At 39.3% G+C, this 16,360-nt stretch overlaps 1 protein-coding gene across 1 annotated transcript in view; it reads left to right on the top strand.

Moving 5' to 3' along the window:
* The window catches only part of fgg (fibrinogen gamma chain), a 15,170-nt gene extending 2,370 nt beyond the window's left edge, over nucleotides 1-12,800 (top strand). The window contains exons 4-9 of the mRNA XM_062026632.1: nucleotides 1-6; nucleotides 294-424; nucleotides 4,656-4,789; nucleotides 11,988-12,172; nucleotides 12,245-12,522; nucleotides 12,595-12,800. The exon at nucleotides 1-6 is cut by the window's left edge and continues 79 nt beyond it. Coding sequence (XP_061882616.1) covers nucleotides 1-6; nucleotides 294-424; nucleotides 4,656-4,789; nucleotides 11,988-12,172; nucleotides 12,245-12,522; nucleotides 12,595-12,776 — 916 coding nt within the window. The 3' untranslated portion in view covers nucleotides 12,777-12,800. The remainder of the gene's footprint in view (nucleotides 7-293; nucleotides 425-4,655; nucleotides 4,790-11,987; nucleotides 12,173-12,244; nucleotides 12,523-12,594) is intronic.
* The last annotated feature ends 3,560 nt before the right edge of the window (nucleotides 12,801-16,360 follow it).

Below are 16,360 nucleotides of genomic sequence, written 5' to 3'. Positions count from 1 at the left end.
AATGTTGTAAGTGTACGATGACGCTGCAACTTGTGTTACGTAACATTTGCATGTTGAGCAATACAAAGGAACCTCTCGTTCTGATTTCTAAACAATTGTTTTGGAAGGTTATCTGTTGCATAGTCAAACTGCCAAACAATCAAACGTGGAGTGTTGCAGACTTGGAAGTTTTGTGCCATTTTTAGACACTTGCACCTCTGACTTCAGAGGCTGCGCTGTAATTGTAATAAGACAAAACGTTGACATTTATACAGCGCCTGTCGTCACCAACTTCTTATTGTCTCACTTTGCAGCGAACTGGAGGACCTCATCTCCGCCAACGACAGGAGACTTGCCGACTTGAAAACGCTCTCCATTCAGCTGCAGCAGACGTGCAGCAAGCCCTGCAAGGACACCGTGGAGATCCAGACCCTCACAGGAGCAGGTACAAAAAAAAAATTCAAATTGACCTTCAGTTTGTTGTGAGTTGTTTCCCAACATCTGTCCCCTCTCAGTGTTTAGTTTGGGGGCGGAAATCAATGCGAAGTAAACTCCTCTGTAGTGACCTTAACCGTAAAGTAAACAGTAACAAACATGTGACCTGCCAGGGCTCCCCCTATAGGTGACCATTGTCACTTCAGGTACTGTCCTAAATACTTTAATTTGACTGGAGCTGAAGCATTAAGATGACGGGGGGGGTTTATTTGCAATTTTTTTTTTACTCGAATAAGGATTTGGGGTGCATGAGAAAACAGAAAGGAACCATAGCTTTCAACAGAACCTGTGTTGTCATGGCGGTAAATAGCATAACGCCGATAAGTTGATTGTAAACAATTGTACGACAATTACGTTACTTTAATTTCAACCCCTTAGAAGACCTGGGACCTTTGTGGGTCTTTTTATTGCTTTTAAAGATGACTTCATGCAACAGAATGTCCATTTGAAATGTTATATGGTCACAGGGGTTGTAACTTGGCAAATTTGCATTTGCCAAGTTATTTTTTTGCACGAACTATTGAGTGAGTATACATTGGAGTTCCCCGGGACCCTTTTGTCCCCCATTGACTCATTTTTACAACGACCATTTTATCAATATGCTGTAAACCTGTTATTTTATAATTATTTTGCAATGAAAACCAAACGAATGTAACTATTTCCCTTTGAAATAAGTGCAAACCCTATTAGAGGTGTAGTTCCACCCCTCAACCACTAGATACCACCAGAGTACCACCCAGTACCATATATTCATATTAGACGTATAGTTGCTTTGAATCTGCCAACAAATTATATGTAAAAACACGATATTGGTGAATTGGTAGTGACAAAAGAGTTGTGTGGATATGGTTAAAAAAAACATAATGTGTGCACGAATAATGCAGTAAAAAAAAAGGGTTTTCTTGAACTAAAAAGGCGAAAAAACATGTAAAAAAAATACAAAAAACTTCATATCGACGGTTAGATCTGAATTTGATCTAGAGCGGTGATTCCTAAACTGTAGTACAGGTACCACTAGTGGTACGCCAAATAATCACTTAATTAAACATCTAAACACAGTGTTACTCTTCAAACTGTGTGTACTGTTACAGCGGCCAAAACTTTTGAACATACTTGCTAAATAAAACCTGTGCCTTGTTTTTAATGAATACTTAGGCCTACTACGCCAGTGGTTCTCAACCTTTTTTCAGTGATGTACCCCCTGTGAACATTTTTTTAATTCAAGTACCCCCTAATCCAGGGGTAGGGAACCTATGGCTCTCGAGCCAGATGTGGCTCTTTTGATGACTGCGTCCGGCTCTCAGATAAATCTTAGCTGACATTGCTTAACACCATAAGTAATAAATAATTCCGCTGGTAAACACAGTGTTAAAAATAACGTTCAAAATATAAAACATTTTCATGCATTTTTAATCCATCCATATGTTTTTTTACCGCACCTGTTCAAGAAATCGCATTAATGGTAAGAAGTATTTTAATTATTATTGGTTAGCTTCAGAATAAAAATGTTATTAAAAAGATTAAGAGACTTATTATACTCAAAAAATATTGGTCTTACTTAAAAATGCACGCATTTAGTTGTATTCAGACTTAAAAAATATCTCTCACGGATATGCATTTTAAAATATTTGGCTTTCATGGCTCTCTCAGCCAAAAAGGTTCCCGACCCCTGCCCTAATCAGAGCAAAGCATTTTTGGTTGAAAAAAAGAGATAAAGAAGTAAAATACAGCACTATGTCATCAGTTTCTCATTTATTAAATTGTATAACAGTGCAAAATATTGCTCATTTGTAGTGGTCTTTCTTGAACTATTTGGAAAAAAAAAGATATACAAATAACTAAAAACTTGTTGAAAAATAAACAAGTGATTCAATTATAAATAAAGATTTCTACACATAGAAGTAATCATCAACTTAAAGTGCCCTCTTTGGGGATGGTAATAGAGATCCATCTGGATTCATGAACTTAATTCTAAACATTTCTTCACAAAAAAAGAAATCTTTAACATCAATATTTATGGAACATGTCCACAAAAAATCTAGCTGTCAACACTGAATATTGCATTGTTGCATTTCTTTTCACAGTTCTTTTTGACAGACATTTTAGTGAGGGTCAAACCATCATGGCATGGGGGAAACTCTGGGTTTATGGTAATGAATGGAATAGCCTACTTGATTTGATATTCAGTTTATGAACTTACATTCATATTTTGTTGAAGTATTATTCAATAAATATATTTGAATTGTTGCTATTTTTAGAATATTTTTAAAAAATCTCACGTACCCCTTGGCATACCTTCAAGTACCCCCAGGGGTACGCGTACCCCCATTTGAGAACCACTGTACTACGCTACTGTATTTTAGTGTTGATCATTATGGTAGTACTTGGAGAGCCAAGTGTTTTCTGAGGTGGTACTTGGTGAAAAACAGTTTGATAACCACTTATCAAGAGATTGAAGGGTTGAAAGTTAAGAAAAAAAGAATAATAATATATACGACTTACTTTTAAGACTTTTCGGAACCCCGGGACCTATAACATTCATCACATTTTGGGGATCCCGAAGGATTAAAGCGTGTGCAAAGCTATACAAGGCTGCTGACCAAGCCAGACACTCCAAATGCAGCTACTGCCCTCTTGAGAATTTATTTAAAAACTAGTAGTGTCCCGATACAACGGAGCCTTGATACCAATACGATATCAGCAGGAATCATACATACTTACTTATTTTGTAGTGTGGAATGTTAAAAAAGGCTTAATCAACCGTCTGGAATGGATTTATGTTGTCTTTAAATTCAAGTGGAATGGTAATTGTTTTTAGCGACGCGTAGTGGTCACAATAATTAATTAGGTTAAGCTGATGTGGACACGTTTGTTACTAGGTACTTTCTAATGCGCTTCTGCCTTTGTAAGTAAAATGCAAATATTAACATTTTATACCTGTGTATATTGACAAATGTTGTGTTTTAAACTGCAGTATTGTTTAATTAAAGACACATATTACATATGTTTAGCTTGTGTGCTATTTTGTGCTTAGCTGTTGTGAAGCTGCGAGCTCCTGGTAGCCTATAGCCTACCAAAAATGACAAAATGACTACAATTCTTTTATTTTCTAGAAAAATAGAAGAAAAGACCAATCTTGTGTGCTTATACATTTGGATGCTAACTAGCTGTCCAGCTTTGCACATATAAACACGCTGCAGGACTGCTTGTATTGGAGCTTGTTTATCGGAGATTTGTCATGCAAGCCAATGTACTTTGTTTTGTTGCTGATATCGGACTGATATCAATATTACACTCCTGTTGAAAACTATATCGGAGGTTGCTTAAAGCCACATCTGTGGACGCCAATGTTTTTGACTTAAGATTATTTGCTTTTGTGGCTAACGCACCTATAGGCAACTGGCGGTTAATTGAATAAAGGTGTTAATTGGTGTTTACTAATCCACACAGAGCGGTTATCTTGAATAAATTAAAGCAGCCATGCTGATTAATGCATACTTGCCAACCCTCCCGATTTTCCCGGGAGTCTCCCGAATTTCAGTGCCCCTCCCGAAAATCTCCCGGGGCAACCATTCTTCCCAATTTCTCCCAATTTCTCCCGATTTCCACCCGGACAACAATATTGGGGGCGTGCCATAGAGGCACTGCCTTTAGCGTCCTCTACAACCTGTCGTCACGTCAGCTTTTCCTCCATACAAACAGCGTGCCGGCCCAGTCACATATTATATGCGGCTTTTACACACCCATAAGTGAATGCCACGCATACTTGATCAACAGCCATACAGGTCACACTGAGGGTAGACGTATAAACAACTTTAACACTGTTACAAATATGCGCCACACTGTGAACCCACACCAAACAAGAATGACAAGCACATTTCGGGAGAACATCCGCACCGTAACACAACATAAACACAACAGAACAAATACCCAGAACCCCTTGCAGCACTAACTCTTCCGGGACGCTACAATATACACCCCCGCTACCACCAAACCCCGCCTCCCACCCCTCCCCATCTCCCGAATTCGGAGGTCTCAAGGTTGGCAAGTATGGATTAATGTACTAATTATTGTTAAACAAAAACAAATTTTATGTCTCTGTTATCATCATTATTTGAGTGTGTTTGAAAGAAATGTTAGGGATGCTAACGCTAACTTTTGAAAAATTTTTATGATAACAGATTGCCAGGATATTGCTAACAAAGGCGCAACCACGAGCGGCCTTTACTACGTGAAACCGGTCAAAGCTACCCAGCAGTTCCTGGTCTACTGTGAGATCGACAGCTTTGGACGAGGCTTCACGGTCATACAGAGGGTGAGCAACATGCTAATTGGATTTTAAGACAACATCATTTGTGACCACTGTAAATTTTTCCGTCAACTAATCGACGAAGTGCAGAGTGTCTGACTCCGCCCACTGTCGTCACTGTTCCAAAAGTCATATGGTATCATGGTTTTTGTAGTTTACATTGTAAAATGTTGCAAGTACACAATCTGTATTATTCGTTTTTGTTTGTGAAGGTACTGGCCGCAGCAGTACAGTATGGGTTTGTGCAATATACCGTAGATTAGAGCTGGGCAATATGGCTTAAAACAGCGGTGGCCGCCCCCGGGAATCATTTTGGTGATTTAAAGGCCTACTGAAACCCACTACTACCAACCACGTAGTCTGATAGTTTATATATCAATGATGAAATCTTAACATTGCAACACATGCCAATACGGCCGGGTTAACTTATAAAGTGCAATTTTAAAATTCCCGCCACACTTCCGGTTGAAAAACTCCTTTGGATATGATTTATGCGCGTGACGTCACAAAAGCAACGGAAGTGGTTGGACCCCATCGGACCCGATAGAAAAGCCTCTTGTTTTCTTCGACAAAATTCCACATTATTCTGGACATCTGTGTTGGTGAATCTTTTGCAATTTGTTTAATGAACAATGGAGACTGCAAAGAAAAACGTTGTAGGTGGGATCGATCGGTGTCTTAGCGGCTAAGTACAATACTATAATATCTGTGATATTTGCATTAGTGTACTGTCTTTAAGGGTTTGGGGAACGCGCATGCGCGAGTGAGTTGGCGGAGAACTTGTGTGTGTGAGCGTGAGTTTTGGCTAACAGCAGCTCGTGTATGTGTGTGCGTTACTTTTTGAACTACAACCAGTTACCGCTTTTTAATAAAGCGATTGAGCAGCGCTTCCTCGTCTGTGTGACTCCTTCTCCACTGCGGGGCATTACAATACTTACAGCAACACAACAAGGACTACTTACTACGCCTAGCCGATGCTTGCCGCCAAACCCACGGATGAAGTCCTTCGTCGTGCCGTTGATCGCTGGAATGCAGGTGAGCACGGCTGTTGATGGGTTTCTATCTTCATTTGAGAACGATGCTACGCGCTAGCTCAGTAGCTAAGTGTGTCACCGATGTATTGTCTTGGAGATAAGTCACTTTAAATGTCCATTTCGCGTGCTCGACTCTCATTTTCAAGAGGATATAGTATCCGAGGTGGTTTAAAATACAAATCCGTGATTCACAATAGAAAAAGGAGAGAGTACATAGTTCTGTGAGGTCTGGTTGCTAAGTTAGCTTCAATGGCGTCGTTAGCACAGCATTGTTAACCTTCGCCAGCCTGGAAATCATTAACCGTGTATTTACATGTCCACGGTTTAATAGTATTGTTGATTTTCTATCTATCCTTCCAGTCAGAGGTTTATTTATTTTGTTTCTATCTTCATTTGAGAACGATGCTATCGCGCTAGCTCAGTAGCTAAGTGTGTCACCGATGTATTGTCTTGGAGATAAAAGTCACTTTAAATGTCCATTTCGCGTGCTCGACTCTCATTTTCAAGAGGATATAGTATCCGAGGTGGTTTAAAATACAAATCCGTGATCCACAATATAAAAAGGAGAGTGTGGAATCCAATGAGCCAGCTTGTACCTAAGTTACGGTCAGAGCGAAAAAAGATACGTCCATCACTGCCTCTCAAGTCGTTCACTGTAACGTTCCTCATCTACGAATCTTTCATCCTCGCTCAAATTAATGGGGTAATCATCACTTTCTTGGTCCGAATCTCTCTCGCTCCATTGTAAACAATGGGGAATTGTGAGGAATACTAGCTCCTGTGACGTCACGCTACTTCCGGTACAGGCAAGGCTTTTTTTTATCAGCAAGCAAAAGTTGCGAACTTTATCGTCAATTTTCTCTACTAAATCCTTTCAGCAAAAATATGGCAATATCGCGAAATGATCAAGTATGACACATAGAATGGATCTGCTATTCCCGTTTAAATTAAAAAAAATCATTTAAGTAGGCCTTTAACCCCCAATTCCAACCCTTGATGCTGAGTGCCAAGCAGGGAGGTGATGGGTCCCATTTTTATAGTCTTTGGTATGACTCTGCCGGGGTTTGAACTCATGACCTACCGATCTCAGGGCGGACACTCTCACTTCTAATGGATTTATTACAATCTTTGCAAGATGTGTAACGTTTGCTGTGGTCTGGAACAATGTAGCACACAAACAACTATCAGAAATGCAGCTAATATTACATACAGATAATGTGTCATGAGACATGCAAATATAAATTAAATACACAAAGTACATAAGTAAAATAAATTAAATGAGCTCAAATATACCTACAAACGAGTCATAATGATGCAATATGTACATACAGCTAGCCTAAATAGCATGTTAGCATCGATTAGCTTGCAGTCATGCAGTGACCAAATATGCCTGATTAGCACTCCACACAAGTTAACAACATCAACAAAGCTCACCTTTGTGCATTCACGCACAGCATAAAACGTTTGGTGGACAAAAAAAGACAAAGAAGGAGTGGCATAAAACACGTCTTTCTGTGGCAGCGTCAGAGAAAGTCGTACATGTAAACAAACTCAGTGCCTAGTGGTTAGAGTGTCCGCCCTGAGATCGGTAGGTTGTGAGTTCAAACCCCGGCCGAGTCATACCAAAGACTATAAAAATGGGACCCATTACCTCCCTGCTTGGCACTCAGCATCAAGGGTTGGAATTGGGGGTTAAATCATCAAAATGATTCCCGGGGGCGGCCACCGCTGCTGCTCGCTCCCCTCACCTCCCAGGGGGTGATCAATGGTGATGGGTCAAATGCAGAGAATAATTTCGCCACACCTAGTGTGTGTGTGACAATCATTGGTACTTTAACTTTAACTTAAACTGTTGCATCACAGTCCACACAACTACGGTGAGTTCAAGGACCGCTGAAATTAGTAGGACAAAACAGCGCTCGCCAAATACTCTCATCAGTGAAGCATAAACACAAACATATTAAACTGCGGGATTTCTAATGTTTGTCCTCCTACAGAAACCATATTAAAACAAAATATATATATTTTTCCCCCCATATTTTTCCATTTTCATACATTTTTGAAAAAGCTCCACGGAGCCACCAGGGCGGCGATAAAGATGCGTCTCTGGAGCCGCGGGTTGCCGACCCCCGAGCTAAGTAAACATACGTACGTAGTAACATGGACATTGTCAGAAAACCGCATCCTACTATTAAGACCGGTGCCACAAAAAAGGTGTTTAAAAAGTGGGAAATTGTGGTTCAGATATTTTGGGACTTTTTACAATGACATTTTTTTTTTTTTTTTTTTTTTAAGTGAACTATTAGCAAACTGTATCGTACTGCTGCAACTGGCACCCCAACAAAATGTGCTGTAAAGTGTGACGGTGCACATTTCAGGCATTTTTTATGATAGAAACGCAAACCATACTAGTGTGGAACCTCGATTTACGTAACTGGTTCTTGAACAGACTTCGTAAATAGAAAAGGTTGTATATAAAAGCAAACTTCTGCATTGAAAGATATGTAAATATGAATAATCGGCTCCAGCCTCGACAAGATATTTTTGTAAAAGTTGGTACATTTTGCACACTTAAACGCTATACAGTACTGAATAGCAAACAAACATAACAAGGAGACAATGCATCAAAGTCAAAACAACAACAAGTAGCTGGACTGTCCTCATTTGAGTCCACACTGCCGACACACACACACACACAATGTCACTTGCCAGTGGTGCACTCACAGAAGTCCAATTATTAGCAGTAAAAAATAAAATTCCCTTTCCCTTGTCGGTTAATCTTCTTTGCGTGCAGCGGAAGGGAGGGGAGAAGGGGAAGGCAGTGTCGACAACGCTGTGGATACTCCCTGAATGCTTCAAACCACATATCGCTTGTCCATTGCTTTCTTTGCACTCATATTGAGCTCGCAACACTGCAAAACATGTTGGAAAAAAACGGCTAAAAATCACTAGAAAAGGTACATAAAGTAACACAGTAGCCAACACCAACACTGTGCTGATTGAATGAGCCACGGAGGTCGATCAGCCCGCCCACAATGAATGTGCTGCCGGGCACACAATGGGTGGACGAAATGTTCGTACACAGAGACAAGGTTCGTACACCAAAGCAGATTTTTAATTTGGTCAGTGGTTTGTAAATCAAGGTACTACGACTGCAAAGGAATGCTGTTGAAAAACTGTACAGTATGGTTTATTTTGGGTTGATTTTTGGACATTTCATTATGAAAATGCTTAAAAAAATGGTACCATCAGCTAATTGTACTGTAATACTGCAACTGGTAAGTGAAAGTACAGTTTGGGGATGTTTTATGCGATTAAAGACAAAACAATGCAGAAAAATAAGTATGCAGCACTGAACTGCACAAAATTGTACTACAGTGCTTGGTGGAAGCAAAGCTCTAAAAGGCTTAGTGGCCACATGCGTGGACAGCACCTTTTAGCTCTTATTTCTAAAATTGTGTACACTACTGAATTGGGGTCTTATGGCCACTTATGTGGACACTTATACTGCCATCTGGTGGTGTCAGAAGAGTATAACATACAATGGAATTTGGAAAAAAAAAGTGTAAAAATAAGAATTAGCATGTCACTAAACATGAAGTACACGTTTGTGTATTTACGGACTAAGTACATCATATAAAAAGATGATTCTTAGTTTTTATTCTGATTAGGGTCCAATAAGCCCAAATAGCAAAGAGAAATAACAAAAAAAAGCATGTAAACAAACAGCTTGGGCCTTAAGAGGTTAAACCTGGATTCTTCAGCTGGGGTCCACAGAGGTACTGTAGGGTTGATGAGAATTTTTTTAAATATTTTTTTTAAAATTTTCCCTTTGCAATTTTTCCACATATTGAAATGTCTTTAGTAGTAATAGTGTAGTTTATAAATAACAGTGACATGGCTGCCCAACTCCATGTAAAAACATTAATGATTATTTAATGTAAACATTTAAGATAGCTAGCGATTAGTGCTTTAATTGCCAGCTAACAATTAGAGTGCTAGTTGTCAGCTAGCAATTGGCGTGGCTGGTTGCCGGGTAGCGATTAGTGTGCTAGTTGTCAACTAGCAATTTGTGCAGTAGCTGTCAGCTAGCGATTAACGTGTTGTCAGCTAGCAATTAGAATAGAATAGAACGTTGTTGTCATTGCACTTAAAAAGTACAACAAAATTAGTTTTCAGTACAACCCTGTCCAAGGACAGACAAACAATATACAGAATATAGTACCTTGTGTAGGGCTAGACAGAACAGGAAGACTGAAGGGTCGCCACCTAGCGGCGCGCCGTAAAGAGGTAGGAAGGAAAGGTAAACATCGAGGGGGTGGAGGAGGAGGAGAAAAAAAGAGACTCCCAGACTAAACTCCTATAAGGGGGCTCAGTTTGAGACCAGGAAAAAAAGCGCCAGTTACCAGGTAACAATTAAGGTGCTAATTGCCAGCTTAGCTATTAGCAGCGTTATACTGCAATATTTGAATATCTTAGTACAGTATTCCACAATGACAAGATCAGTTTGAATTAAAACAAAGTCATAATTTTAGTAGCGGGTCCCTGCTCCTTCTCTGGATCAGTTTTGCAAACCTTAAAGAACCCTGCTTTATACTGTATGTTCTGTCCTTTCCAGAGTATAAGCTGCAGCTTTTTCCCACGCTTTGAATCCTGCGGTTTATACAACGCTGGGGATCATTTTAGTGCAAAACATAATTTGTCCAAAAATATATATTTAGGAGCCCCATAGTTCGAAAATTTAAATATATTATTTTCAACGTTTTAAAAAGGTAGATATAATTCCAAAAAAGACAAAAGCCCCAAATAGAATCTTTACCAGAACAAAGTAGAGAGTCTAGTTCATAAGTGACTCCAACAGCTTTTTTTCTGTCTTGCCACTGGTGAGGGCGGTCGCATCTCTCTCCGCTCCCTCCTTCCCTCCCTGCTTGCTCTCTTTGTTTTTGTCTTGTTTGAACTATTTTGAAGCCTCTTTTCTTGAGCTGTCCTCAAATCTAAACATCAAAATGAATTTGATCAACTGGACTCTCGACGCAATTGACACAGTCTTTTCGACAAGGAAAAGAGGTTCGGGGGAGCCTGGCTGCCCTGATGGAACCATTGCTGCGGGGTACGTGAGAGATTCCTGGAATACTTGGAGAATCATGTGCCTCTCAGTCCTTTCCATCGAGGACGTGGAAGACATCTACCTATTTGGAGCTGTGATCGCAGGGCATTTGCTGATTGGGCTGGGCATTGCTCTGGTGTATCGTCAAATTCGGAAGACGATGGCAGCCACTCAAGGGGCCAACAGGCTGTTCAACGCAATGGAAGGAATGGGTCGTGCTGTGGGATCACAGACTGGAGCGATTGCTGATTTGAATCGCAAGGTAGATTCGATCTTGATGATGTTACAGAAAGAATAAATTGGAATTGTCAGAGCCAGCATATAGAGCAGGAATGTCATTGTTTTGACTGCTCGAAGAAAAAAACAACATCTTAATCTACGATTTGACTCCCTCGAATGGCCTTGAGGAACAGGCTGTTTGAAAACACTCCCCCGAGGACTCCTCAAAGATGGACGCTTTTGACCTTTCCCTTTTCTTCAAAAGCACCTGGGTCGGACTCTTGAACTCTTGAACTCTTGGGGCCGGCCTCGGCCCATAAAGACAATCCAACATCTCACCCAAGTTAATTGGGCATACATGCACGCACATACCCTTCCCCAATCAACGCCTTCACCACTGCTTTATTCCTCCGGGGTTGTGGGGGCTGAGCAGCGCTTAACAGCAGCTGCTGGCCTCCAAGGTCCTGTTGGATGACTTTGTTGCGAGTTTGTTGTGATTAAATGTACCTTGTTTATGTGTGCCATGCTATGTGAGGTTTTTTTTCCTCGGACTCAGTCTGGACCATTCCTGAGGGTCCAGCCTCAGACTGATATTTTTTTTACTTCCACCCTCCCCCCAATGTCACCTTTTTCCCACCTTTTTGAGGAGCGCCTAAGTGAGGCTGATCCGTTGGCGGTCCCGTCTTGTCTCCCTGTAACGTATGTCTGCTCTTAGCGGGATTGTGCCGAAAATGTAATTTCAGTTCTTATGTGTCTTGTACATGTAAGAATGGACAATAAAGCTGATTGATTGATTGATTGAACTACGTGGCACAAGACAGAACACTTTGGCTTGTGTCCGCAGAGACGTGACGGAAGCGTAGACTTCCACAAGAACTGGATCCAGTACAAAGAAGGCTTTGGTTACCTCTCGCCAGATGACACCACCGAGTTCTGGCTGGGCAACGAGAAGCTCCACCTGCTGACTACCAGCTCCACCATCCCAACTGTGCTGAGGATAGAGATCGTCGACTGGCAAGGCAACAAAAGGTACGACAACGTGGACCCGCCGAGTATGGACAAAAAAGCGAACCGCATTGAGCTGCTTTTTTTTTTTCCCAGGTACGCCGACTACGCCATGGTCCGGATCGGGGCGGAGGCTGACATGTACCGCCTGCAGTATGGCTACTACATGGCCGGCGACGCCGGGGACGCTTTCGACGGCTTCGACTTCGGGGACGACCCCAGCGACAAGTTCTACACGTCGCACAACGGCATGCAGTTCAGCACCTCCGACAAGGACAACGACAAATACAACGGCAACTGCGCCAAGCAGGACGGCTCGGGCTGGTGGATGAACAGGTGCCACGCCGCCCACCTGAACGGCAAATACTACCAGGGTGAGTGCACGGGACTTTGCTTTTTTCAAAAAGTAGTTAGCGCTCCAGTCTGAGCGAGCTCTCCTCCCCCAGGCGGGAGGTACACGGAGAAGGACGCCGGCGAGTACGGTTTCGACAACGGCATCATTTGGGTGACGTGGCACAACCGCTGGTACTCCCTGAAGGAAACCACCATGAAGATCATCCCTGTAACCAACATCGCGGCGGGAGGCGGACAGCAGGCGGGGGTGAAGCAGTTTGGCATCACTCCTTAAAGAATAAATCAATACTTAAAGGAAGAGGCTTTTGTCTTCTTTTTCCTATGGAGGGTCAAATGATACCAAAGTAAATAAATAAATACATCTTTAAATAATTACTTCAATCTGTCAATTTGAAATGAGAAAAAAACAAAAAAATGTGTTGTTAAATATCAATAATTTCAGGTCAATGTTTATTGATTTACATATTTGAATTATTGAATTAATTATTCCATGTTTTAATTAATATTTTATTATTTCAGGATTTTATTACTTAATGATGTATTTAATAATTTATTTTTTCTTTAATTGAATATTTCATGAACCCGTGTGGCAGCTTCATTAATTTGTTTTATTCGTCAAAGTCGATAATTGAATTAAAGTCAATAAATAATAATTATATTGAAAAATAATTAAAGTATTAATATATAAAGTAAATCTTAAAAAAGATACTGACTCTTCAAAAAAATCTGTTGAATAAATGTACATTAATTAATTAAACATTTAATAACACGTAATTATTAAATTCCAATTTGAATAATTAATTAATGACACATATAGGTAATTATCCAAAGATGCATTTATTTTGTCCTGTCCCATTTGACCCGCCACACTTTCCTCTTGTTTAATGTTAAAATAATAGTTTTTGCCTAAAGTGGTTTCTAATGCTCGACTCGATGGAATTGTTTTGATTTAGAGAAAAGAAGAGTTGACATCTTATTTTTTTTAAAAAAAGGTATTTTCTGCAATATTTTTCTGAAAATTGTCTTGCTTTTACAAATATAGCACAAATACACACAAATTACCTTGTCGTTTTTGGTAAAGGTAGTCAGTGTTAGGGTAGTAACTACTTGTTTTGAGTAACTACCCGGGTTACTCAAAAAAGTAATTAAACATGACAAGTTACTGTTTACCCTGTTTTTGTACCTTGCACTTTTTGTGTAATTTGCATTTCGATTCTTTATTTCAGGATTGTATTATTAGTAATGTCATGATTTATTTGATATTTAATTATTTGATAATTTTTTTCATGATTAATTTTTTACATCAAACTGAGAGAAAAATCCATGTCAATAATTCGATATATTAAAGTCAATAATTTAAAGAATCATTAATTACATAATTATACTGTGAAATATCTAAAACATTAAATGTATTAGTAACTCCAACACATTAAGTAGTTTAAAACTAAGGCTAAAACGTGTTCCAACATATTTTCTAACCTGGCAATGCCGCTGACTTGGTTAACCAGTAATTGTGCTCTTGTTTGGCAAACAGCAGCCTAGTACATGATCAGAGCAGCAACACCAAACTTTGAACTTTGCAAAAGATGTGGAGGGACAGATCAAAACAATGATATTAACCATACAAGAGTAGTGTTTGATCGATACTAGCTTGATAATGTCGACCTTTTTCAGTTTTCGTCCATATGTTCATAAACGTTTTGTGCTTTACCTATACCAAAATCAGGGGCGGCCTGGGGGCCACATGGCCCCTAGCTATTTTACAATCCTTAGAATTCTAATATTGGCATGCTAGTTTTTTTTTGTGCTAATTTTGCATACACCTCAGCTTCAAATATTTTGTTACTTGACAAATGCTACATGTTAGCATGGTAACCTTAATAAGCTAGCTTTTTAAGCTAATTTTATAGGTATACACCAAAGTCACATTTTGGTACTTAAAGTATGCCAACATTAGCATGCTAATTTTTCAGATATACATTGCAGAGTAATATATGTTGGTACTTGACCCATGTTAGTTAGCATTTTAGCATGCTAACATTAGCATTCAAGCTTTATTTTTTTTTTTAGCAGCTTTTGCAGGTATACACCTCGGTGTCGTATATTTTGGTAATTCACTAATGCTAACTGTAAATGGGCTATTGGTAGCATAATGTTAGCATAATACTGTTAGCATGCTAACATTTTTTTTTAGCTCACTTTTTGCATTGACGTTATCCGGCCAGCGTGCTATTAGTATTTCAGTTCGGACACAAAATTTCTACCGACATTGCATTTTCTAGTTCCTTGGGGTGGCGTGGTTCAGTTCGTAGAGCGGTCGTGCCAGCAACTTGAGGGTTCCGGGTTCGATCCCCGCTTCCGCCATCCTAGTCACTGCCGTTGTGTCCTTGGGCAAGACACTTTACCCAACTGCTCCCAGTGCCACCCACACTGGTTTAAATATAACTTAGATAATGGGTTTCACTATGTGAAAGCGCTTTGAGTCACTAGAGAAAAGTGCTATGTAAATATCATTCACAATTCGCTTTGAAACCTACTGGTTTTTGAAGGTGAAAACTACCAAAAAGGCCCCTGCATCCTTTGATTTGACCATATCACACCAATTCTCAAATCCCTTCACTGGCTTCCTGTTCCACTCAGGCTTGAATACAAAGTCTCCCTACTAACCCACCAGTGCCTCCATGGAAATGCCCCCCTCTACCTCAAAGAACTGCTCACCCCCAAATCCTCCACAAGACACCTCCGCTCCGGACAGGCTAACCTCCGAGGACAAAGCTACGAACAATGGGAGACCGGGCTTTCTGCTCCACCGCTCCCAGTCTGTGGAACGCTCTCCCTGATCATCTGAGGGCACCACAGACTGTGGATGCTTTTAAAAAAAGGCTTAAAAAATCATTTTTTTTAAAAAGCCTTTTTTTTTTTTTTTAGATATATGCATTATAGTTCTAGCTATTTGGCTGTTCTAGTTTTTATTTTTTTTTATTTTGTATTATTTATTTATTTTTATTTTTTTAATACACTGTAGCACTTTGAGATTGTTTACTCAATGTAAAGTGTTTTTTTTTTTTTTTTTTACAAATAAAATCTATTATTATTATTATTATTATTTGATTTGTCAATCTGTGGCCCTAAGTGGAAAAATGTGGGCACCTCTGAGCTAGTGATTTACAAGATTAAATTGTTTTTATATTTGACTTATTTCTTAACATGTTTATTCCTTAAAGGTCACCGGGACCAAACACGAGGGAAGGCCTTAAGGTTAAAAAATCTATATATTTTGTTGGTTTTGAAAGTAAAAAAATATCAAAAAGGCCCTCCCATTCTTTAATTTTTAATGTGCTGCCCTCAGTGGAAAAAGTTTAGACAGACTTGCTTTAGATCATACTCATCATTATATAAGTACTTATTCATATATGTATGACATATATTTTTCAATAAAATAAAAGATTGTATTTATTTATTTATTTTTTGAGAGAATAATAGTAGTTTAATAGGAGTTAATCAAATAAAAAATAATACAAAAAAAATTGTCTTTGAGCTTTTTTTAATATCAACAAAAACAAAACAAAAAATCACCATTTTATACATTACTTTTTAAATGGTCTTAGATTGAAGTTGTTTTTATAAAGTTTTTTTTAGAATGTGGGAAGTTTTAATGCTCTTTATTTTTTCTTTCATCATTATTGAGTTATACTTTTTTTCCAAAAGAAACAAAAATATTTGGTTTAAGACATTACTCTGTATTTTTGAATATGACATTTTCCTATTAGACATTAAAGTTAAACAGCATGAAAATAAAAGATTGTATTACTTTTGGACTCGCCTGTTTTTCAGTGACTTACACTCCCGGCCGCTTGG

Source organism: Entelurus aequoreus, linkage group LG18 (assembly GCF_033978785.1).
Source record: "Entelurus aequoreus isolate RoL-2023_Sb linkage group LG18, RoL_Eaeq_v1.1, whole genome shotgun sequence".
NCBI classification, from domain to species: Eukaryota; Metazoa; Chordata; class Actinopteri; order Syngnathiformes; family Syngnathidae; genus Entelurus; species Entelurus aequoreus.
The sequence above is the reverse complement of the archived record's forward strand: the minus strand, read 5'-3'. Positions and strand labels throughout refer to the sequence as shown.